Here is a 25,885-nt window from a genome sequence, read left to right as displayed (position 1 = left end):
TCACATCTGTCTTAGTGCGATGGATTGATTATATTGAGCTGTAAAAACTGGTTATGAAGAAGCTGGAAGTCTCATTGTTTATCCTCTGAAAACTGTTTGAGCAGCCTGAAAAATGTGTTATATCTCGGCTAACAAGCTGGAGTTGTTGTTTCAATATAAACATTAGTCACTTGCTCCAAGAACAGTTCTTTCCTGGCCCAGCATCAGCGGAGCAGGGCTACAGCTGGTGGAACTCTGAACCGCTGACAGATATGCCATCAGCACCAGTGGAATGCCTGTGCCAGTCACGTTGGTGTGTGGAGGTGAGAATGGCGAGCTGTTGTTGAATCGTTCCACAAGTCCGTCACTCTGCGGATGCAAATGAGTGGTGCACATCTTCTGCATGTCAAGGCGTTCACAGAGAACACCGAAAACCCTGGACTCAAAATTTCTGACTTGGTCACTGTGGATGATATCTGCAATTCCGAACCGGCAGAAAGAACATGCCCTCCAGTAGCGCATCAGCCACTGTTTCTGCCTCTTGGTCTGGCAGTGCATATGCCTCAGACCACTCTGTAAAATAATCCCATCGCACACAACACGTCGGGATTCCCTCTGTCCGTCACAGGGAAAGGGCCCATGATGTCCACAGCAACTCTCTCCACACATTGTTGCTGAAGTGGTGCGTGCGATTGGGGTTGAGGTCCTTTGTAGGCCGTGCACTCATCAGAGCGCCGACAGAAGTCCTCTACGTCCCGTCGGTGCTGCCCCCAATAGCACCTTTGATATAGCCGTCGGAGAGTCTTTGTGCTGCCCAAGCCCGTGCCCCCATGACATGCTCTCAGCACCGTCTGTAAGAGCTCTTGGCACGACCACCTGCCATCTCTCTTCCTCTGTGGCAGGTTCTTTCCAGGGTCGCTGCAGCATGCCATCGTTGATGCGTAACACATCAAACTTGTTCCAAAGGCCTTTGGAAGCAACGTAGAGTCCCATCACGCCTTCCCAGGCTGGCATCCTGCCACTCTCCACAGCCTCTAAGGTGCAGCATGTCGGCACAGCAGCAGCCGCTTCCCCGCAAAGCTCTAACCCCTTGGCATCTCGCCGGTCGCAATAGCTGCAGCCACTGACGGAACATGGCCGCCGGAAAGGGCATCCGCATTGGCGTGCTGAGTCCCAGCCCGATGTACCACAGTGCAGTGGAATGCTTGCAGCTCCTCGAGCCACCGTGCTACTTGGCCTTCTGGTTCCCTGAATGACATCAACAATCATTGCAATGCGCCGTTATCTGTCCTGATGGTGAAGGGCATGCCACGCCGGAACTACTTGAAGTAGCGTGTCGACAAAACGACTGCTAGCAGTTCATGTCTTGGAACACAGTAGCATCATTCCCTTTTAGTTAATGTGCGGCTGAAATAGGCTACCATTCACCTTCCGGCCTGGATCTGGCAGGGTGAGGACAGGAGCGTTCATGAGGGCTCTTTCTTGGCTAGAGAATGCCTCCTGACAATCGGGCAGCCACACGAAGGGTTCGTTATCATTTAGGAGGCGGAACAAGGGTGCTCCAATACAAGAAAATCCTTTCACAAAAAGCTTTTTAACTGCTCCTGGTCGCTTGGTACTGGCCAGTCTTTGATTGTGCGGACTTTCTCCTCCAGCGTGCTGATGCCCTTACCGTCCACTACATGGCCCAAGAACTCCACCTTTTGCCGCATGAAGTGGCCCTTATATGGGCGCAGTTTCAGCCCAGCTGCTGCAATCTTCCCCTGCACCAGCCTCAGAGACTCCATTGCCGTTCCAATAGAATCACCATGGACGAGGACATCATCCAAATGGACCAGGCACTTTTTCTTTGGAATGTTTGTGTGAACTGTGTCCATCAAACGCTCAAATGTCCCAAGTGTCCATAGTCCAAAACTCATGACCTTAAACTGCCAGTGTCCTTGGGTGGTGCAGAATGCATCTTGGGTCTGGACTCTGTTGGGAGAGGGACTTGCCAGTAGCCACTGCGCAGGTCAAGTGATGAGAACCACACAGAACCCGAGACCATATCCAAGGTGTCATCTATGCATGGTAGTGCATAGCAGTCCTTTCTTGTGAATTTATTGAGCGGTCTGTAATCCACACAAATCTGTGATTTGGTGCTCTTTTCCTTGGGGACCATGACCACGCCAGACGTCCACGGACTGTCGGAGGGCTCGATGATTCCTGCATTGAGCATGGCACAGATCTCTTGATCTGCGGCCTCCTGCTGGGCCAGAGGCAGGCATCGAGGCCGAACCTTCACTGGTCGCGTGTCACCCACAATGATGTGGTGCTCGACCAAGTGAGTGAGGCCCACCTTATTCTCACTGAGGGCAAAAATATCATTGAATTCCCACAGTATCTGCCATAACAGCTCTTGCTGCTCGACACCCAAGCCATCACAGTTTTTCTCCCAAATGGACCGCATAGCCCCGGTCCGGCTCTCATCTCATTGACCCGGAGTCAACTTCACTGACATGGCTGCGTTGGATGTAGTTGGCCCCTCTGGTGGGCAGTCCATCACAGGGCGAGCAAACTCTACCCGATCTACCGTCGAGAGTTGAAAAATCAGCACTGCTGTTATATTGATCAGGCTGGTTTGTGTCATCAGCACATCCATGCTCTCTGCTGACGGTTCTGCGGTGTTGGTGGCCACCTCTGGTGCACGCTGCCGAGATGCCGTAATCAGCTCCAAATGCTGACCGCTCGGCAAGTGTCGTCCCAAAATACAGGGGTCACTCACGTCAGCGACCCAAGCTGAGTGGGTTGTCGACAAACACCCCAGGGCAAAAACAAATGTCCGTATAACGTGGCTAAAAAATGCCCGTCGGCCGAGGTTCTTGATCTCATGGGCAAGACAACTCAGCAGCTCCCCGGGATGTCAATCACGCTGTTTTAACTCGCAGTGCAAGGAGTCCTTCAAGTTAATCTCCCCGAAACGCCTCTGTAAGGTGCCCACCAGCGTGCTGTAATTGAGTCACTCTCCGGAGCTCACCAGAAGCAGACAGGAAGTAGTCTTATCGGTTAGTAAAAGTGCCAACTGCGCAGCTTGTACCATACCGGCCAGTAGGCCAGTTTGCTGCGTCGGCCACCTACTCCTTGAACTGAGCCCTGTAAGCCTCCCAACCTCCTTTTCACGAGAACTTGGGTGCTTTCATAGGGGGGCCAAGCCACCCCCAGGGCGCCGCCATTCATGTTTACGTCACCCCTCGTGGCCGCTACGTCCCGGCGTGGCACACGTAATGTTGGGCTCGCGCTCATTTCGTTACGGATAATCAGTATAAAGATGACCACGCTCGGTGCCAGCTGACACTGGCATATCAATCACGCATGGCACAGTTTCCTCCTCTACCTTTAAAGCAGCCAAGCCGCTGTGCTGAAGGTCTTCCTCCTTTACCTTCCATGTATCGAAGTTGCCGAACATTTTTTTTGGGCAACAGCTGGACGTGCGACGGGAAAGAAACCCAGGCCTTCTGGCACCAAATGTAATGCCCCTCAGCGTGACAAATGATGCACACAGTCGCTGGTATAGTGGGTCGGTCTTTTAATAAACAAAAACGTCGCAGTTGTCACATAAATACGGGAGTTGTTGGTGGCAGAACTCACGCCCATGCTCAGCACACCTAGATTGCTAATGGACTCACTAGTTGTAGGGCCCTCCCTTCTCTCTGTGATGTGACACTTCCCAACTAGTCCAGCCCTCAAACATGCAAAACACAAGCACCGGACGTTACAATAAGATAGAACAAATCTGAATAAAATATCTAATCAATTGCATGTTTTTATGTATTTTAATAGTAAAGAGACTTTATATACACTCTGTGTATATAAAGTCTGTACAAAATCTATATGAAGTGTTTTTGGTTTGAGTTTCAAGCATAGAGAATGAGTACCATAATTACCGCCATTTTCACAGTGGAGTCCCCGTCTCTATGTTGTTTGTTTGGCTACCAACGCCCACCTACCAACTCTAGCCCTTGAGCGAAATCTTCCCTCGGATGTATATATGATCGCTTGAGTCTCCCCAAAATGTGGAAACATGGGTTCCAAAGGCTGCACTGCCGCAGGATTATGTGTGAGTTTGCCTCAAGTGAGATTTCGAGAAAGGTTCTGGGCTGCTGCTGTGTAACCAACTGCTTTTTACATTGATTGCGTTGAAACAAATGCAGTAAAAGTTAGCTAGCGTGGCATCTCAGAAAGCTGTCCTGCAAGCTGTTATCAACGTTGCTTCAATGCAACCACTGTAACCAGCAAACCATGTTTGGACCTTCCATCCATCCATCCATCCATCCATCCATCCATCCATCCATCCATCCATCCATCCATCCATATCCATCCACTATGCTCACAATGTTTGTGGGCTGTGCTGAGGCCTTTCCCAGGGGGTTTTGGGGCAAATTGGTTGCCAAACAAATCACATAGTATACAAAGACAACTATCCGCGGTCACACTGACACCTAGGGTCAATTTTGAGAGTTTCATTAACACACATGCCGCTGTTTTTGGAATGTGGGAACAAACGAGAATATCCAGAGAAATCCCGAGTAGGTATGTGGAAAATACATACGTCTGTGGTTTATTTATTAAATGAAAACATTTTGAGTTGAAGTTATCTTTCAAATTAAGGTTTTTCAAAATTAATATTTTAGGTTTCACAAATAAAGTTTCTGCAATCTTACCGAATCTAATCAAATAACATTGATCCTCTCCTCTTTCATCTACAACTGCTTCATGTCACAAAGAGGGTACAGCAAGTGCTGATGAATGAATGACTGTGTGTCTTTGCAGCTTGTGTCTGCGTGTCATATTATTATTATTATTTTTTTTTTAGTTGTTTTTTTTTTAGTTCAAGATAGCCCCACGAGAGTAGCTGCCTTTCCAGCAGCTCCTGCATTTTGTTTTTCCACTTCTTTCTTTCTTCCCTTTCCTCTTCCTTTCACAACTTTACTGTTGTGTTACTTCCTGGTAGAGTGAACGCTGGTGCGAATGGCTGCTGCTGCTCACCCGCTACTCATTCAAAGTATTATTATTATTATTATTATTATTATTATTATTATACAATCATGAAACACTGGACATGATGTTATTCTGTCCGTTTGTGCCAATGGATGGTCCGCACATGAGATGTAGCCTTGATGTTGAGAGTGATGTGGGAGCTGTGCCTCAGGGATGGGAAGGTTGTGAATTTGGGACACATCATCTGTAGTGCTCCAAAGAATCATTGGGTGTTTCGGCCTTTCATCACGAGACATCCTCATCGATGGTGGCTAGTGACAGGTTGATCACGCCCACGCTTGTGTTCCATGCCCAATCAGATGTTCAGAAGCTGGTGGGGAGGAGGGGGGGGGGGTCTTAGGTTGCTGACCTATGAGCCCAACAAGGGTCCTTCCTCTTCATCCAGATCCAGTGGCTGCTTCTTTCTGCCGCTTCAGAGAGGGACCTAATTGTGTGCCGCAGAGCCTGTCCATGGACGCCCAGGTCTTTTAGCAGTTTAATGGTGGAGGAAGCCATAAACCCTCTACATCCAACTTCAATGGGATAGACCTTGGCTTTCCATCCTCACTGTTGTGCATCCACTGCGAGTTCTGCATAGCGCAGCTTCTTGCGCTCATAGGCCTCTTCAACTGAGTTTTCCCATTAGACTGTAAGTTATGTGATGTAGACAGCCTTGAGTGAAGGGGACCAGAGCACCAAGTCTGGTTTTAGGGTGGTGGCTGCAATCTCTGCTGGGAAAACCAATTGCTGGCCAATGTCAACCCACATCTTCCAATCCCGGGCCCTGGCCAGCTGTCCAACCTCTAGTTTTGCAGGAGGATGTTTGGGCTTTTTCTCTCCCTCTCGGATAAAAGTCAATGGTGCTGTACTGGAAGTGGTGGCTCTCATGGGCAAGGAGTTGATGGTATTCCTCTTGCTCTCAAGGACAACTGCAAAACACTTCAGAACCTGGTTGTGCCTCCAGGTGTAGCGGCCTTGTGTGAGGCTGGTCTTACAACCGGTCAGGATGTGTTTGAGAGTTCCTGGAGTTGGACAGAGGTCACAGGTTGGATCTTCGCCATACCATTGGTGGAGATTTTTTGGAGATGGGAGCACATCATTGATAGCTCTGATGATGAAGCTGATGTTGCTTGCTTCCATTACCCAGACATCCCTCCAGCTGAGCTTTCGTTTCTCCAGGCCTTCCCACCTCATCCATTGTCACTGCTTGGCAAGAGATACAGCCTTTGCAGTTCTTTCAGGTTCCTCTTGGCGGCGCAGCTCTTCCATCACCATTTTCCTTCTTTCCGATGTTGAGTCCTTACGCCAAGATGGTTTGTTTGTAAGGCCCCAAAGCCCCTTCTTCCTAGCTGGACGTGTCCCACGATGCCGCTGTGCCTTAGGGCTGCTGTGGCCTGCTGCACCGCGATGGATGGCGTACATTTCCGTCCAGTTGATAGGGGGGGTGCAGCTTGACTGATCTTCCGGTCCCTGGAGTCTGTAAGGGTCATCTGAAGTCTCACTCAATAATAATAATAATAATAATAATAATAATAATAATAATAATATGATTATTGTTGTTTTTATTATTATTAATCCACTATCCCCAATGCATGCACACCAAATCCAGCAGACATTTAAACAGCTTCTTCCCCTAAGCCAGAGGTCCCCAAACGTTTTCCTGCGAGGGCCACATGACTTTTCCCTTCTGTGATGGGGGGGGCCGGTGTCAGTTTGTAACAGAAAAATTGTGACGATCGTAGGGGAGCTTAATTTTTTTTTCCAGAAAGCCACACATAACCAAATAACCCTTTCCAAGTTCTTTACAGAAAAAAAGTCAGGAAACAAATAATAACACTATTAATGAAATAAATAATAACTAAATAACCCTCTCTGAGTTCTTCATAGAAAAAAAGTCATGGAGCATTAACAGATAAAAGAGTATCAGATAAAAGATAACAGATAAAAGAGTATCGAGTATCTCATTGTGCTAAATTCTCAGTAATGTGTCTTTCACTCAAAACAATCCAGCAGACCTTGAAATTTTCAATAAGGTGGCATGTACGTGACATCTAGGATGTTGTGGTTCAGGATGCCCAGCAGTCATTTAGCCAAGTTCCTCATCAATTGTGTTCTGTTTAGCTGGGTTGATAGCTTTTTGCATCAAGTGGCTCAAGGATCTCAGACACGTGGAAACGTCATTAATAGCTGGTTCCCATGTTTGTCTTTTCTCTTCAAAATGTAATGATATTTGAACCTTACAGTCTACACTCTGCCTTCGAACAACAATAAAGTTGAAACGGATCCAAATGTCACTGTGTTTTCTATGCATGTTCCTACCTTTTCCCTTTTTTTTGTAGTGCTATCAAGCCCTGTCGTTTCCCTTTCCTGTGTGCTGCTGTTTCTCTAACACCTCCTCCTTCTCTTCACTGCTGCTTGTCTGTCGTTCTCCCCTCCCTTCTCGACCACGGATCATGACCAATCATTTGCGCCCTTAACCGAAGACTGGGGGCGGGAAATAGCGGGAAGAAGGTCTGCTCCCATTTCGGCTCATTGTTAAGAGCTGGCTCTATTCCTTTACTTCTAAGAACCAGCTCGTTTGCGAACGACACAGCACTAATGTAAACAAATAAAACAATCCCTGAAGACAGGCGTGTCTTGGCCTGACCGCATCGATGTCCATCGCCAGAGGTGATTTCATGTTGCTCTTCGTGATAACTGTATTTCTTTTGCCGGGTAAGTTACTTATGCACTGCATATATATTAGATTCCTTGTAACAATCATTGTCAATGTATGTTAAATTAATGTTTTATCTGAACAACGTGTATTCGTAAAGTAAAGGAATAAGCGCTTTTAATAAGGAGAGAGAACACGTGTATTATATTCACAATAAAACTCAATATACAGTATGTTTAAACATTAACTGATTATTCTGAAATGCTTATTTCATTTACTTATTTTTCATTTTCATTTTTCTTATTTCAAATACGTAATTTCATGGCTGGTAATGTGGCACTGGTTGCTTGTGCGCTTTAGTATGCGCGTGTAATTATTTGTCCTTGTTATGGGGTGTTTGGAAATCCACTTGAGTTAAAGATGGCTGTAGACGTTTTTGATTATTATAAATGTTCTTGTGCGTTTCAAATTACATCTGTCTATGCTCTATGTGGAACTGTTGAGAGAATGTGGCAAAATGGACTGCAGTAGTGTTTGTTATCTGTCATTTGAGGAATTTCATGAATGAAGGACCCATATAAGAACATCTCTTCAGTCGGTTGTGCAATAATTGTTGAATAATATTTGATGTAATTGGTTTTGTGTTTGGAGTAAAGCAAGCTACCCTTGTCTTTGGATAACATGAATCAAGTAGTTGTAAATATCCTTAGTTGCACAAATATGAGTTCAACAAATCAATTTATGCACGTACCCAAGTTAAAATCACACTGGATTTTCTGTCCATTTTAACATCACAAGTTTACACGGTCTACAAAGTTCTGTGTAAATACAGGTACACACATCACCTTTTTTTTAAATGTGAGTACGCTGTTGATAGGGGAGTTCCAGGGGTTTTCAGCTGTTCCTGAGTGCCTTGAGCTTCCTTTCCTACCAGGAAGCTGATCAATAGTCCCCCATTTCCTTGGAAGTGTTCATGCGACTGCAGGAAGTTCAAACAATGGCATTCATGTTCTACACCCTGCAAACATTGTTTGTTAGTTGGGGGAGGGGTAAACGTACTTGCTTAGGACTCAAGATGGTAACAAAAAATCATGTCATGATAAGAGTATATTATATACATCGATAGCGATAATTATTTTTTTTTATCTTTGACGTAATCAAATAAGATGATACAAAGCACATACAGCTATTCAGGGGGAAAATTAATATGCAAAATATGGTAGAAAAAAAAATTCACATTCAGACATCAAACCATTTAAAAATAGTTTTATTGAAATGTTTAAAAACAAGATTCAGTGTAGATGAAACGAATGATATGCACATTTGGATTAAACTAATAGAATAAAGGAGAGATTCATGAGAATGCTGCGGTGAACAAAACTGTTCTCAGCCCTGGTTCCAACAAACTGGCCGTTTGAGCAGACCCAGGTATTCAGGGGGTTTGTTCCACAAGTGAGAAGCATAATAACTAAATGCTACTTCATTTTTGTTTGCTTTTAGTCTGGGAAAGCACCCCTGTGAAGAAAGTTAGATTGTATCCTCATTTTGTGAAATGCTGTAATACTGAGCTGATCTGGCAATCCAGCCACAACGCGACATCACATGATTTGACAGCGATCAAAGCCAGTGTCTATATGTGTTTGACTTCTCATAGAGATGCAGAGAGATGCGGTTGCTCTCTGCGCTGCGGCAAATAAATATCCTACTTGTATGATCTAAATAAGAAGGACCATCTGGACTCTTTATTCTCCCAAATGCATCGGCTACACTGGTGACCCTGACGTTGGAAATGTTCATGGCAACAGACGAAGAGGTGTCTTCTACGGCCATGTCGCCACCACCGGCGCCCCAACTCGCAGCTCCCACCTACGCCGCGAAGCTGCCCGAGTTCGAGCACAGCGATCCGGCTTCGTGGTTCCAGCATGTGGAAGCATTTTTCCACCTACAAGGCATCACGGCGGATGAGCCGAAATATTACCTGGTCGTAACAGCCGTGGGTGCCGGCAACGAAAGCGAGCTGCTTTTCATTACGGACTCCTCGTCAGGAAGACGTTTTCTTGTGGACAGCAGATCACCATTAAGCCTGCTGACGCCCACCGCCGCGGACAAGATGGCAGGTGGGTGCGGGCCTCCCCTGCGCGCAGCTAACGGCTCGCCCATCGCCAACTTTGGCTCCAGGTCGGTGACTGTGCGCTTCCACGGACGGGAATTCAAGTGGAACTTTATTGTTGGCTCGATCACAGTCCCGATAATCGGCACAGATTTTCTATGTGCTCACGGACTACTTGTGGACATTGCTAACCGTCGTTTGATTGACGCCATATCGTTCAAGACTTTTCCGTGTGAGGCCGGAGGGCTCGGAGCATTAACACATGCAAATTATTTAACGTCAGGTAACATTTACGAACGTCTGCTGACCGATTTCCAGGGTTAACTACCCCTGTCTTTTCCAATTCCGATACGAAACACGGGGTAGAGCATTTCATCCCCACGGTCGGCCCGCCAGTTTTTGCCCCCGCTCGTCGCCTCGACACGGCAGAATTGGCAATGGCGAAAGGGGAGTTTGTAACGATGGAGCGCTTGGGAATCGTGAGGCGTTCCAACAGCCCGTGAGCCTCCCCATTACACATGGTGCCCAAAAGTGACGGTTCTTGGCGGCCGTGCGGTGATTTTCTTCGGCTTAATAACATAACCATACATGACCGTTACCCCAACCCGCAAATTCAAGATTTTTCCGCACGTTTGGCCAGCGCCGTGATCTTTTCTTAAGTAGATCTAGTTCGCGATTATCACCAGGTGTCGGTACGGGCAGAGAATGTGACAAAAACTGCGGTGATTACCCCGTTTCGCCTCTTCGAATTTCTCTGCATGCCTTTTGGCCTGAAGGGGGCGGCACAGACCTTTCTTTCAAAGACTGATGGACTCAGTCTTGCGAGGCCTTGATTTTGTATTTGTCTATCTAGATGACATCCTTGTGGCCAGCCCTTCTCCCCAGGAACACCAGTCGCTCTTAACTAAGGTTTTCAAGCGTCTTGATTCTCACGGCCTTATCGTTAACCCTGTGAAGTGCCAATTTGGTCTGTCCAAGATCGATTTCTTGGGCCACCACATTTCTCCACGGGGCGCCATCCCCTTCCCCGCCAAAGTGCAGGCAGTGGTGGATTTCCCCCGCCCGGCCACAATTAAGGCTCTGCAGGAGTTTTTGGGAATTGATCCATTTTTACAACCGGTTTCTTCCTCACGCAGCCGACCTCCTACAACCCCTCTACGGCGCCATGAGAAAAAAGAAGGCTAATGACCCTGTCGAACAAAGGACGCTCTCGCGAGTGCAACTCTTCTGGTCCACCCGATCTTAACCGCACAGGTAGCCTTGACTACCGATGCGTCTGATGTTGCCGTAGGGGCGGTGGTTGAGCACCTTGTGGAGAACGAATGGCAGCCCCTTGCATTTTTCAGTCGCAAGTTGCAAGATAATGAACGAAAGTATAGTGTTTTCGACAGAGAGTTGTTAGCACTCTATCTTGCAACTCACCATTTTCATTTCCTCCTCGGGGGGGCGCCGGTTCACCGCATATGTGGATCACAAACCACTCACATTCGCCATGTCGAAGGTGATTGAACCGTGGTTGGACCGACAGCAACGTCATTTAGCGGCCATTTCGGAATTCACAACAGACATTCAGCACGTGGCCGGCAAATGTAACCCTGTGGCTGATTGCTTGTCACGCGCAATCGTGTGTCCAGTTCAACTCAGGGTGGATTTTTCAGAGATGGCCACCGCCCAATCTGAGGATCCGGACATCCATGAACTCAATGCAGCAGGCACCGCCCTGAAACTTGAGGAGGTGGCACGTCTCCACATTCAGTCATGTGTGCTCCTTCTTCAACAGCCACAATACACAACAAAAACAAGTACAAAGCGCATGAAAAATAAAACTCACTACAACTGAATCAGTGGGAACCCTGAGCTTGTTTCTCTGCAACGAGACGGTCCCATCTAGGGATAATGGGAGACAATGACACCCGAAGTGTCTTGCTTATGTCCACTCTACTCCGTAGTTTTGTTTTGGATTGCTGTCACTGCAGAAAACCCCGCTTCACACAAATAAGATGTTGGAAACTGCAACAGGGTTTTCAGTGCTGTTGTGGCGATCTCGGGGTATTCTGCCATCACTTGAATCCAAAACACTGGCAGAGTTGTTGTCTCAAACATACTTTTAAGTCCGCCATCATTTGCGAACTCCAGCAGCTGTTCTTCCTCTAGCACAGGCATGCTGGATTCACCTGGTTTGTTGACAAATGGGTTGCTGATCCATTCCTTGGCAGTTCGTCAATGAAGGCTCGGGCTCAGTCTTTTCCAAAAACTCTGCCAATGTTTGAAACATGTCAAATACTCTGCTATTCACGCGCCGTCCTCACAAATCCAGTTTGGCTTTAAATGCAGCTATTTTATCAACCAACTTGAAGACAGTTGTCATTTTCCCCTGAAGTGACAGATTGCGTTAATTGAGCAGCAGGTTGAATACGTTGAACAAGTAAGCGAGCTTTGCGACCCATTTCTCATCACGGAAATGTGAGCGGTTACTTTTCATTTTTCAAAATAAAACATAGTTCGGACTCAGATAATAAATAAAATGGAAATTATGTAAATTATTTATTCTTTCTGGGTGGCCCGATACCAAATGACCGGGGGTTGGGGGCCCCTGATCTAAAATACCCAAAACACGCAGGCTGATATTTTTAGTCAAATGCAAAACACTAATAAAAATGAGTTAAAGTGTCCCAAAACTACTTCAAAATGACCCCGGAAATGGCGAGTTTCAGAAGGTCCCGCCCCCTTGTTTGTGACGTCACGCCAGGACGTCTTGCCTTGCTCTAGAATCAAAACAATGGCTTCAGATTCGGAGAAGATGCTTTCTTGTTACTCATCCAGTTATGAATATGATTCAAATAGTTCTGAAGAGGAAAGCATAAATCGATTCAAATTATTGCAATCGATTAAAAAAGTCCTTCCGTGTCATTTTGAGGCATCTGGAATGCAATGTAGCGTCCCAGAAAATGCACAAGATGGCACCCAATCTCCATTGGAAATGGGCTGATTTGTCTGCTGGGAATTTGTGTCAGCGAATATCAAATAGTTGTCTTGGTGCAACACACCACGATTCACCATCGCCTTATTTAGGCGTTTTCCTTCTAATTTTGCCATCAACACGGATCAACAGAAAGTTTTCAGACCAAACAAAGTACCGCAAAAAGCATTGTGTGTCACTTTCCCGGCAGGGGCGTTCCTGGCGTGACGTCAGGAATCGCCACCAACTCGAAAACAAGACTTCCTGAATATTCAGTGTGAGTCTTAAAACGTAAATTTTAACTATATACGCTGGAATCATTGTAAAATACGCTCAGTAGAAGTCATTTGAAGTGATTTTACAAATTATGGGCACAACTTGTCCGGAGGCGTCGGTTCTCCTTTAAGGCCCAATCACAACAGAACGAGTCACCTTTACTTGGTGCAGCATCCAATAATTTCTCAACAAATGCGTCCAAAACGTGGCAGATTAAAATGGTCCGTTGTTGTTGTACTTCAAAAAGTAACCAATCGCAGTCTCCAGGCACTCCACTAAGGAACCGGCAGAAAGGAAGTCCAGATCCACCTCTATAAATTTGATGTAAATGGGTAAACACCTAGCTAAGCCTCGACCGCCCACATTATCGTTTAAGACGCAGATGCGGCAGTTCTCTTGCAAAAAATGAGTCACCGGGGAGGGCTCACTTTGGAAGTAGTGTTTTGCGGGAATCTGAAAATGTTGTAAAAGACACTGTTGAATTGTCCTATCGTCAGCAATACCAAGGTAGCAGTAAGTGACTTTAGTCCCGGTGATGTCACTATTCCCTGCCCCTTCTCCATCAATCTCACCTGGTGCCCAATTCTCTGACTCACATTGAGCAAAGCTGCAGTTCTGAATATCACTTTGGGGAGACATCCGACCTGATGGCACCGCCTCATAACCAATAGCGTAGAGTCCGTAAGTCTTGGGGATATCTCCAGGTAAGAGATAGTGGGATGCGGACATGCTCGACTCTGCTTCCCTTAACAGAGACACTGGGAGCCAGTCCACCTCCATGTGCAGCTCGAAGCAGCGCGCCTCACTGATGGTAATGTCGAGAAACTTGTAGTAGACATTTTTCCAGTTCATCTTCTGAACTTTGGTCAGAATGGTCCTGCCCTCAGGCTTCTCTGGATTGAAGAATTCACGAAGCCTCTTTCCCAGTGGTAACTGTGAACTTATCTCGGCATAATGGTAACGCACATCCTGTCGCCAACGAGTGTCATAGCCGATGCCGAAGATGGCGAGCTTGTTTGAAAGGTGCAGACGTGAAAACTCGGTCCAAGTCTGAAAGTTTTCCCATTTGAGATGCACAGACTCTAAGATACGGATCAGTGTCTGCATCATGTCCTTTTTTCTGCAAAAAAAAGAACATTAAAAAATAAAAAACAAGCTTGGACCTGTGGCCATTGTCATTTCCATGTTTGTCTATATAATCACCAGATGGTCTGTCGCTGTAAATATTGTATATTTATTTGTAATTTCATACTGAAGTCTCAGTTATGAGATTTTTACGTTTTCTTTTTCTTTTTGTTTGGTGTATGTATACAGTGATACCTCGGTTTACGAACGTTTTGCTTTACAAACCTTAAATTTATGGAAATTTTACCTTGGCATACAAACTTTTTTTCGGGATACATACAGAGCTACCTCAATGAGTGATGTGTCCTTTGCGAACGAGCCCGTTCTTCTAACAACAAAATGGCAGCCGACTGTTTTATTCCTCTATTCCTCGACCCCAGTCTTTGGTTAAAGCCACGTGATTGGTCAAGAACGCAGCAGTGAGGGGAGGTGGTTTAAACATTAAAGAGACAGGCAGACGACAGTGAGAGTTTCAACTTTGATAGTTCAAAGGCAGAGTGTAGATTGCAAGGTTAAAATATCCCATCAATCAGGCTCCACAAACCACCCGCACAAGCCATCTGTACACTTGATGCAAAAAGCTATCAACCCAGTTAAACAGAACACAATTGATGAGGAACTAGATAAGATTATTACAGAGAAGGCACCTACAAGATGGTGAAACAAGGTTACGTTCCTCATCAAGTGTTTAATGCTGAGGAAACCGGACACTCCATTCCATCAAGCCATTAGCGACCATCACAAAGGTAAATAAAACGACTTTATCATACAGTACACTTTATTTCTTTATTCATAATACCATAGCGCATTTATTATACATAAAGTAAGGTATATTTTGTGTAGTTATAAGGCTTAGAGAATTAGAAAGTAGAAATTTATGTTTTATGGGCACCTGGGAACGGATTATTCTCATTTTAATGGTTTCCTATGGGAAATTAATGTTTGGGATACACACTTTTCACCTTACACACTCTGTCTGGGAACCAATTAAGTTTGTAAGGCAAGGTAGCACTGTACTTTTTTTAGCATCTCGCCGGTTTTAAAATAACTAACTAAATAAAGGGGATAAGAGCATCACAACTCTAGTTTTACTTTTTTTGGTCGGTCCATCCTCTATTGTAAAACAGAGTAGGTATGAGAGTGGCTTGCCTGCAGTCCAGACCTGTCTTCCATGTGCAATACGTAAAATATGACAATGTTGACCAGGGCTGAATAGCTGAAGCTTTACATCAAGCAATAATGGGACAATTTCCATCTGCAAAGCTTCAACTATTGGTGTCTTCAGTTCTCAAACATTTAATGACTATTGTTAAAAGAAAAGGTAACTGTGAAAACAACATCCCAACTTAATTGGAATTGGGTTTGTCAAACATGTTTTATGTTGTAAGGAGTAATGTTTAGCCTTGATTGTCAGTGAACGTTATGGAGAGTCTTTGGGGCGTTTATGGTTTGGTCTGCCGAGTGGTCAGTAATTCAACTTTTTTTTTTTTAAGAATGGAATTGCTTTCATTGTCAATAGTCTTTTCAGTGTCATTGTCTTTTGGGTGTTTTTTATAATATCAATATTTTTTCATTGTCAAAATTAATGGCAGTGTTTTGTTCCCATACTGTATGTTCCCAATAACTGGTAAGAGACACACAAACAGGGGCACTGAACTTAATCAAAAACAATTGTAATTGTTTCACAGGTGCCGGAGTTTGTCTTGACGATGTACCACCTCGTATTGTGCATCATCCTTCTGATGTTGTGGTGAAATTTGGAAAGCCAGCCACATTCTCCTGCCGGGGAGAGGGAAACCCAAAGCCAACCATAGAATGGCTGCACAACGGCCAGCCCCTGGAGATATCAAAGGGAGATGGCCAACTGCAGCCCATGATTTTATCAGATGATCGTCTCTTCTTCCTGAGTGTGGGTGGGAGTGGTCATTTGCATGAGGGAGTGTACACGTGTGTGGCCAAGAACAGTGCAGGAACGGCCATGAGCCACAATGCAACCTTGCACATTGCAGGTAAGACTTATGCCGAATTTTACTGAATGATTGACTAGTCAAACTCTGCCCCCCCCAAAAAAAAATTAAAAAATAAATAAAAAAATCTGGTAATTCTTGGAGGAAGTTGAGTTGTATCTCATTTGATACCTTGTGTTTTTTGGAATATACAAAACCTCTCCATGAGTCGTCACTTTACTGTGGTGGAGGGATTTGTGTGTCCCAATGGAGCTAGGTTGTCTGGGGCTTTATGCCCCTGGTAGGGTCACCCATGGCAAACAGGTCCTGGGTGAGGGACCAGACAAAGTACGACTCGGAACACCCCATATGAAAAAAACACAAATGGATTTGGTTTTCCCTTGACCAGACGTGGGTCCCCGGGGCCCCTCTCTGGAGCCAGGCCTGGAGATGGGGCTCGTTTGCGAGTCCCTGGTGGCCGGGCCTACACCCATGGGGCCCGGTCGGGCTCAGCCCGAAGAGGAAACGTGGGTCCCCCTTCTCAAGGGCTCACCACCCATAGGAGGGGCCAGAGGGGTCGGGTGCATTGTGAGCTGGGCAGCAGCCAAAGGCGGGGACCCTGGCGGTCCGACCTTCGACTACAGAAGCTAGCTCTTGGGATGTGGAATGTCACCTCTCTTACGGAAGGAGGCCGAGCTGGTGCACGAGGTCGAAAAGTTCAGACTAGACATACTTGGGCTTGCCTTCACACACAGCCTGGGTTCCGGTACCAGCCCTCTCGAGGGGGTTTGGACTCTATTCCACTCTGGACTTGCCCACGGTGAGAGGTGTAGAGCAGGTGTCGGCATACTTATTGCCCCCCGGCTCACCGCCTGCACGTTGGGATTCACCCCGGTAGATGAAAGGGTTGCTTCCCTCTGCCTTCTGGTGGGGGGACGGGCTTTGACTGTTGTCTGTGCAGATGCACAAAACAGCAGTGTACCCATCCTTTTTGGACACCTTAGGGGGTGTGCTGGAGAGCACTCCCCCTGGGGACTCCCGTGTTCTGCTGGGCGATTTCAATGCTCATGTGGGCAATGACAGTGAGACCTAGAGGGGGGGGGGGGTGATTGGGAGGAACGCCCCCACCCCCGATCAGAACAGTAGTGCTGTTTTGTTATTGGACTTCTGTGCTCGACACGGATTGTCTATAACACTTTATCCAAATATAAGGGTATCCATATGTGCACGTGGCACCAGGACACCCTTGGTCGCAGTTCGATGATTGACTTTATAGTTGTATCATCGGATTTGCGGCCTCGTGTTTTGGTGGTCCCCCATTTTAAAAAGGGGGACCGGACGGTGTGTTCCAACTACAAAGGAGTTCCAACACACTCCTCAGCCTCCCTGGAAAGGTCTATTCAGGGGTTCTAGAGGGGCGAGTCCGTCGGAAAGTCGAGCTTCAGATTGAGGAGGAACACTGTGGTTTTCGTCCTGGCCGCGGAACAGTGAACCAGCTCTACACACTTAACAGGGTCCTCGAGGGTGCATGGGAATTCGCCCAACCAGTCTACATGTGCTTTGTGGACTTGGAGAAAGCGTTTGACCGTGTCCCTCGTGGAGTTCTGTGGAGGGTACTTTGGGAGTATGGGGTACAGGAGCGGCTGATACGGGCCATTTAGTCAGTATACGACCGATGTATGAGTCTGGTTCACATTGCCGGCAATAAGTCGGAATCGTTTCCAGTGAGGGTTTGGCTCCGCCAAGGCTGCTCTTTGTCACTGATTCTGTTCATAACCTTTATGGACAGAATTTCTAGGCGCAGCCGCAGCGTTGAAGGTTTCCGTTTTGGTGGCCTCAGTATAGCATCTTTGCTTTTTGCAGATGATGTGGTACAGTTGGGGCCTTCAAGTGGAGCTCTCCAACTCTCTCGTGAGCATTTCGCAGCCAAATGTAAAGCGACTGGGATGAGAATCAGCACCTCCAAATCTGAGACAATGGTTCTCAGTCGGAAAAGGGTGGAGTGCCCTCTCCGGGTCGGGGAGGAGATTTTCCCTCAAGTGGAGGAGTTTAAGTATCTGGGAGTCTTGTTCACAAATGAGGGTGTAAGGGAGCGAGAGGTCGACAGGCGGATCGGTGCGGCGTCTGTTCTGATGCGGACTTTGTACCGATCTGTCGTGGTGAAGAAGGAGCTGAACCAAAAAGCAAAGCTCTCAATCTACCGGTCGATCTACATCCCAAGAGTGTCCGGGCTCTCCTTAGAGATAAGGTGAGAAGCTCGGTCATCCGGGAGGGGATCATAGTCGAGCCGCTTCTCCTCCACATCGAGAGGAGCCAGATGAGGTGGCTCGGGCATCTGATTAGGATGCCCCCAGGACGCCTCCCTGCTGAGATGTTCCGAGCATGCCCCACTGGCAGGAGACCCCGGGGACGACCCAGGACACGCTGGAGACTATGTCTCCCAGCTGGCCTGGGAACGCCTCGGGATCCGCCAGGACGAGCTACAAGAAGTGGCTGGGGAGAGGGAAGTCTGGGCTTCCCTACTGAAGCTGCTGCCCCCGCGACCCGACCCCGGATAAGCGGCAGAAGATGGATGGATGGATGGAATGTAAAAAAGAAACCAGAATTGATGGGCATGCAGCATGTACTTACAAATGATTCACAGCACTGCTCAGTAAGACTTTCTGTCTTCACAGCCACTGATTGGAGAGTTTTCCGCACATAATTTTTTTAAATTTTAAGGAGGAAAGCATAAATGTTTGCAATCGATTAAAGGAGTCCTCCAATATCAATTAGAGCCGTCAATGGAATCTGGACTGAAATGTAGTGTCCCAGAAAATGCAAAAGATTGCGCCCAAGCTCCGTTGGAAATGGGCTGATTTGTCTGCTGGGAATTTGTGTCAGCGAATATCAAATAGTTGTCTTGGTGCAACACACAACGATTCACCATCGCATTATTTATGTATTTTTCCTTCTAATTTTGCCATGAACACGGATCAACACAGTTTTCAGACCAAACAAAGTACCGCAAAATGCATTGTGTGTCGCATTCTCGGCAGGGGCGTTCCAAACGTGACGTCACGTGGGGATCGTCATCAACTCGAAAACAAGACTTCCTGAATATTCAGCGCGAGTCTTAAAACGTAAAATATGGCTAGATGCGGTGGAATCTTTGTAAAATACGCTCAGTAGAAGTCATTTGAAGTTATTTTACAAATTATGGACACAACTTGTTTGGAGGCATCGGTTGTCCTTTAAAGTTTACTTTTATTCGAGGCAGTTCATGTTTTAATTTTACTTCACACACTTCAATGCATAAAAAAGGCTGAATATGTCATGATTTTTTTAATACCATGACATGTATGAATATAAATATTTACATGCCAAAGATTAAAGAACTGTTTAAAAAGCACCAGAAAAATAACCCATTAACCCAAATTTCCCCATTGTGGGACGATTCTGATTCTCATTCTGATAATCGTATCTGGTATCTGCAGCAGGTTCGGGTGATTAAGGATAGAGATGGCAATGTATTAACAGGTGCCAGTAGTGTGATGGCAAGATGGAAAGAGTACTTTGAAGAATTGATGAATGAGGAAAATGAGAAGGAACAAAGAGTAGAAGACTTGACTGTTGTGGACCAAGATGTAGCAAACATTAGCAAGGATGAAGTGGGGAGGGCGCTGAAGAGGATGAAGGGGGGAAAGGCACTCGGGCCTGATAATTTACCAATCGAGGTATGGAATTGTCTTGGAGAGGTGGCGGTGTTGTTCCTGACTGGGTTATTCAACAAGATCTTAGATGGTGAACAGATGCCTGAAGAATGGAGACGAAGTGTACTCGTGCCCATTTTTAAGAACAAAGGAGATGTGCAGAGTTGTACTAATTACAGAGGAATAAAGTTGATGAGCCATACAATGAAACTCTGGGAAAGAGTAGTTGAAGCGAGACTAAGAGAAGAAGTGAACATTTGTGAGCAGCAGTAAAATGTAAAATTGTTCCGTGTATAAACCACAACAGAGTCTTTATTTTGACTTTAAATTTGAAAACTAGTTATTTATTATGAGTTAGCAGCATTATGGCTTCATGCCAAAAAGGAGTACGACAGATGCAATGTTTGCTTTAAGAATGCTGATAGAGAAGTACAGAGAAGGTCAGAAGGAATTGCATTGTGTCTTTGTAGATCTGGAGAAATCTCCTTGGACCATGATGTTTGAAGATGACATTGTGATCTGTAGCGAGAACAGGGAACAGGTGGTGGAGAAACTAGAGCTGTGGAGATATGCCCTGGAAAGGAGAGGAATGAAGATCAGTCGCAGCAAGATGGAATATATGTGTGTGAATGAGAGGGATCCAAGTGCAAGAGTGATGCTACAGGGGGAAGAGATAAAGAAGGAGGAGGATTTTAAGTACTTGGGGTCAACTGTCCAGAGCAATGGAGAGTGTGAAGAAGAGGTGAAGAAGCGTGTCCAGGCAGGCTGGAGCGGCTGGAGAAAAATGTCAGGTATGATGTGTGATAGAAGGGTTTCAGCTAGGATGAAAGGACAAGTTTATAAAACCGTGGTCAGACCAGCTATGATGTTTGGACTGGAGACTGTGCCACTGAAGAAAAGACAGGAAGCAAAGCTGGAGGTAGCAGAGCTGAAGATGTTGAGGTTTTCTTTGGGAGTGACCAGGTTGGATAGGATCAGGAATGAGTACATTAGAGGGACAACTCATATTAGAGGCTTTGGAGAGAAAGTCAGAGTGGCCAGACTGAGATGGTTTGGACATGTCCAGAGGAGAGAGAGAACGACTATATCGGGAGAAGGATGCTGAGCCTTGAACTGCCAGGCAGGAGACCGAGAGGAAGACCGAAGAGGAGGTTTATGGATGTGGTCAAAGAGGACATGAAGTTAGCTGGTGTGAGAGAAGAGGATGCACAAAACCGGGATAGATGGAGGACATTGATTCGCTGTGGCGACCCTTGAGGGGAAAAGCCGAAAGGAAAAGAAGAAGAAGATTCTGATAACCATTTTTGCATTCTACATTTCAGAGCTGCTTATTTCATGCCAAATACAGCAATCTCTTTGGTTTCAAATAATTTCTACAAATTTATAAATCTAACTCTAACATCACTCCGTCACCAGTCATGAACCGTACTGTAATGCTTGTGACATATTCTGTGTTCAAGTTAAATGTGAACTTTGGTTGTGTAGTTCTTTTATCAGACACCACAAGCATTTTTAAATTCTGGTGATGCTTGACCAAGCTGCGAATTGGAGATTGAAATGAAGTGATTTGAAATTAAATGTTTAATATTTTAAAAACCCAGTACAGTCAATATAATACAAGGTAAATATGATATGTTTTCCTTTGTGTAGTGCTGCCCTCCTCAAATGGCAGGCTGAGGTTCAGGTTCAGATCAGGTCAAGGTTAAATAAATAAATAAAAATAAAATGCTAGCTGATTATAAGTTAAGCAGCTCGGTTGTATTGCTTGAAAAAAAAACACTGACAGTAAAAATGTTACACGGGAGCTCCTGTTGAGATTATGTCACCAAAATAAAACCATAAAATCTATTTTTAGTTGACTCAAAGCATTTTTTCACCTCTCATGTAATTTTTTGTTGACCGCTGCAGATATTATAATAATACATTTGAATGCAAGTGCTTTTCAAAACTCAAGGACACATTACTGTGGCAGTTTCTTCTGTGGGTGCTGATACAATATATTCAATTTATCTTGCATGTACAAGGAATTGTATTTATACTGTATATATGTTGCCTTGGCGTCTGAATAATTTTCAGCTGTTTCCTGTATTTTGTAGCACTGCATGAGGCCTTCACCCTGCAGCCCAGTGATGTTGAGGTGGCAGAGGGGGAGGTGGCTGTTTTAAACTGTGCCCCACCAGTGGGACACCCAGAACCTAACGTTATGTGGAGAAAAGATGGGCTGCCAATTAACTACACTGACTTCCACTACACTGTAAGATACAATCTTTGCCTCTTCCTGAGCTTCACATTAAATGTTTGCATGTTGGTTTCTCAAGAGATGTGTCTTATTCTTGTACCTTGCATGGTGCAGCTGTGCATAAACGTCACCGCACCACCATTAGCCTTCTTTCTTTTCATTGCAGTCATTTTGATACGATAAAATAAGAAATTGAACAGATGTGACGAACTGATTAGGCAAAAACATAGTCTTCGCACAAACTATTTCTATTATGCTATTAATATGCTACTATTAGTATGCTTGTCATTTTCATTGGGGCCCCTCTCTGAAGCCTTGGGCTTGTTGGCAAACTCCTGGTTGCTGAGCTTGTACCCACGGGACCCACCAGGCCCAATGCAAAAAGGTGATATGGGTCCCTCTTGTCATGGGCTTAACACCCGTGGTGCCCAGTGAGCTGGGCGGTGGTAAAAGGTGGCCCATTCCCTGCCAAGGGAGCCGAAGCTGACGTGTGTGGCAGAGAAATTCTAAATAGATATTGCCTCCACACACAGCTTGGGCTCTGTTACCAATCGTCCCGAAAGGGGTTGGACACTTTTTCACTGTAATTGCCCATGTTGAGAGCAGGTTTACTTATTTCCATCAAGCTTGGCACTTGTATGTCAATGATCACCCCAGTGGATGAGCGATTAGCCTGCTTCTGTCTTTGGGTTGGGGGGAAGTGTCCTGACTGCTGATTGTGCCTATACACCAAACAGCTGTTCTAGTACAAACTCCTTGGAGGTCTTTGAAGAGCATTGTGATTATTGTGGAACAGTGGAACAGCTCTATACCCTGGGCAGGGTTCTCGAGGGTGCGGATCAGAAAATGGATAGATGGATGGGGGTTGCATAACAATCATTGAATATTCTCATTGTAGTGCACCCTCATGTGCTGTACAATTCTACAAAGCCTCTAAAATGCACCGTTTTAATTGCAATCCAATTTCCAAGTTTCATACTCAGATATAGTTTTGACTTTTGTATTGACAGAACAAAGAGAAATGAATGGGTTTGCACCCGCTGTCAACTGAGTAATAACAATCAAAGCTCAACTGATCATTCAATGTTATATTTTGCACATTTTAAGCAATCAAACTTTTATTGTTATTTCTTCCTTCTGTTGGTGTGTGTGTGTGTGTCTGTGTGACTGTGCTTGTTCCATACAGGAGCTGAACAGAAAGCTTATCATTGCTCCTGCAGAGAAGAACCACTCTGGTGCCTATGTGTGTGTAGCCAGCAACACAATGGGGGTGCGCGAGAGCAGGGCAGCTCGACTCACTGTACTCGGTTAGACTTTTCCAGAGTCGAAAATGGCATTAAATATTCCAATATTTTGATGCAATACCATTATTTTAAATGCAAAGCCATTCCACGCTGATAACCTATTTACTGTCTTTTAATCTAGCTAAACCAGTTTTTGTGGTAAAGCCAGAAAATGTCTCAGTGAGATTGGGGGAGTCTGCCCAGTTCTACTGTCAGGCAACAGGTGACCCTCCACCCGCGGTGGTCTGGAGCAGAGAGCAGGGCCCACTGCCCAATGGGAGGTATTGTGAATGTCAAATTTCATCGTACAATACACAGCACAACAGATGCCAGTTTTATTCCTGTCACAAGCACGACGACTCACATGACCTTGATGGACTCAGAAGTTAAATGTTGATTTTTATGTATTTATTTTTTTACCCGTAAGGCAAAGATCCTGGTGTGAAGCAATCCAACGAAAAGTGTCTTTCATTTCGATTCACGTTTTCTGGAGATGCTACGACAACAATGTTCCGTCTCAGGTGCGCAATTGCGCACGTCGTACAATCCGCACACAAGAAAACCTCTCCAGCGCACTGACCACACTGCAAAAGAATTAGATATACAGACGCTCTCCAACTTACGAACATTTGAATGACGAAAAACGGTACAATGATACCTCCGCTGACGAACGCTTCAACTCACGAACTTTTCGCCTCACGAACATTACATTCGCGTGCATATTCGTGGCTGACGAACTAGTTTTCGGCGGACGAACCAAACCACATGGTCAAACAGCGCCACTGTGGCTGGCGGACTAGTTTTCTTCACCCCTTTTTTTTGAGTTAGCACGTGGTTTGTTATCTCGGGTACTTTTGCTATTATGGGACCGGAAAAGACCCCAACCACAGGCTCGTGTTAAGCCGAAGAAGGCACTCAAGAAAATTACGTTCGAGCAGAAGAAGGAGGAAGGAGATCATCGGAAAACACAAACGAGGTGTGCGTTTGTGTGACTTAGCGTCCCAGTACCAATACGCTACGGCTACCATTGCTACCATCTTTAAAAATAAGGAAGCTATTAAGGGTGCGGGTGTGGCGAAGGGTGTTTTTGTGTTTGTCTTTACAACGGTCTCAGGCAATGGAAGAGGTTGACAAACTTCTGTTGATTTGGATTAACGAAAAGCAGCTAGCCAGAAACAGTGTGAGTGAGGGTATTATCGCTGAGAAAGCACGGCAACTTCACTTGGATATCATCAAGAGGCAATGACCATCACAAAGTTAAATAAATCGACTTTATTATACCGTACTGTTTTTTTGTTTAATTACAATACAATATCACATTTATTATACATAAAATAAGCTATATTCTGTGTCGTTTTAAGGCTTGTTTAGTAGAAAATTATGTTTTATAGGGACCTGGGAATGGATTATTCTCATTTTAATGATTTCTAATGGGAAATAAATGTTTGGAAGACAAACTTTTCGCCTCACACACACTTTCTGGGAACCAATTATATTTGCGAGCTGAGGTATTGCTGTATTTGCGAACATTTTTACAGGTACTGTATGTCGAAAAGATTTTGGACAGAGATGTTGTAAGTTAGATTTTGGATTGCGCTCCTTTTTCTGGCCGAGCCCGCTTGCGATTGGCTGTGTACTGTACTTCACGCACATGCATGCACTCAGACACATTGGAGGTTTCAAGTGCTGGATGTTTACGCGACGGACACCAAGGTTGACCAATCAGCGCCCGGCCATGCTGATCCGCCGAGCTAGCTTATGATTGGCTGCATAGAGGATGTCGGAGTACGGGGAGGAAATCACTCTTACCAGTTGACACTCTGAGGAGGAAGCGCTGAGCTCACATACGATTGGCTGTGTCGAGTATGTGGGCGGGGAGGAAATCCCTCTTCCCAGTTAACGCTCCAGGAGAACGCAATGCATAATAAAAATTAAGCTTCAGTAATGGCTTCCAGAAGACCCAAAGATATTTGTTGTCGTACTACATTAAGTGTGAATTTATTTTACGACGGTTAGAGCGTCTGTGTTTTATACTTCGAGTTGGTGACGATACCGACCGTGACATCACGGACGGTATCGTCACTGACCGAGAAAGCGACACACAATGCATTTTGCGGTACTTTGTTTGGTCTGAAAACTTCGTGTTGATCCGTGTTGATAGCGAAATTAGAAGGAAAACACACCAACAATGCGATGGTGAATCGTTGTGTGTTTCACCAGGACAACTATTTGATACGAGCTAACACAAATTCCCAACAGACAAATCAGCCCATTTCCAACAGAGCTCGTGCGCCATCTTGTGCATATTCTAATAATTATGAAAAGAAAAGAAAAGAATTATGTTTTGCATTTTTGTCGTGGGTAGATCATTTTGACTTGGTAGTTTTTATAAGTAGCTCGTATGCTGAAAAAGTGTGAGCACCCCTGCTTTAAGTCATTTTTATTGGTGTTTTGCATTTGACTAAAAATATCAGCCTGCGTGTTTTGGATATTTTAGATGCTATAAAATGTTTTTCTAATGTCAGTTATGAAAAAAATATGGTGTCAGTTGTCCTTTAACTTTCCATACAAAATATAGCATTGAAGCATCTTCCGAAGAAATTC

General features: G+C 45.4%; 1 protein-coding gene and 1 pseudogene across 9 annotated transcripts in view; one reads left to right on the top strand and one right to left on the bottom strand.

The window, feature by feature from the left end:
- Nucleotides 1–25,885, top strand: part of robo4 (roundabout, axon guidance receptor, homolog 4 (Drosophila)) — a 40,838-nt gene that overhangs the window by 1,177 nt on the left and 13,776 nt on the right. For 7 of the 9 annotated variants that reach the window (XR_016117871.1, XR_016117870.1, XR_016117869.1 and 4 more), the window contains exons 2-5: nt 15,810–16,130; nt 21,856–22,013; nt 23,185–23,305; nt 23,424–23,562. Coding sequence is in view for 6 of the 9 variants with exons in the window: in XM_089017150.1 (XP_088873276.1) it covers nt 15,810–16,130; nt 21,856–22,013; nt 23,185–23,305; nt 23,424–23,562 (739 nt within the window). In the remaining 3 variants the exon portion in view is untranslated. Of the gene's footprint in view, nt 1–7,546; nt 7,711–15,809; nt 16,131–21,855; nt 22,014–23,184; nt 23,306–23,423; nt 23,563–25,885 lie in introns of those variants that run through there. The other 2 variants (XM_089017153.1, XM_089017155.1) reach the window with 2 other exon arrangements.
- On the bottom strand, nt 13,010–14,146 carry LOC148886033 (myb/SANT-like DNA-binding domain-containing protein 2 pseudogene; annotated as a pseudogene).

The sequence above is a fragment of the Hippocampus bargibanti genome, linkage group LG16 (genome assembly GCF_051943395.1).
Source record: "Hippocampus bargibanti isolate YZ-2025 linkage group LG16, ASM5194339v1, whole genome shotgun sequence".
NCBI lineage: Eukaryota > Metazoa > Chordata > Actinopteri > Syngnathiformes > Syngnathidae > Hippocampus > Hippocampus bargibanti.
Note: the sequence above shows the minus strand (reverse complement) of the source record. Positions and strands in the feature narration are given on the sequence as shown.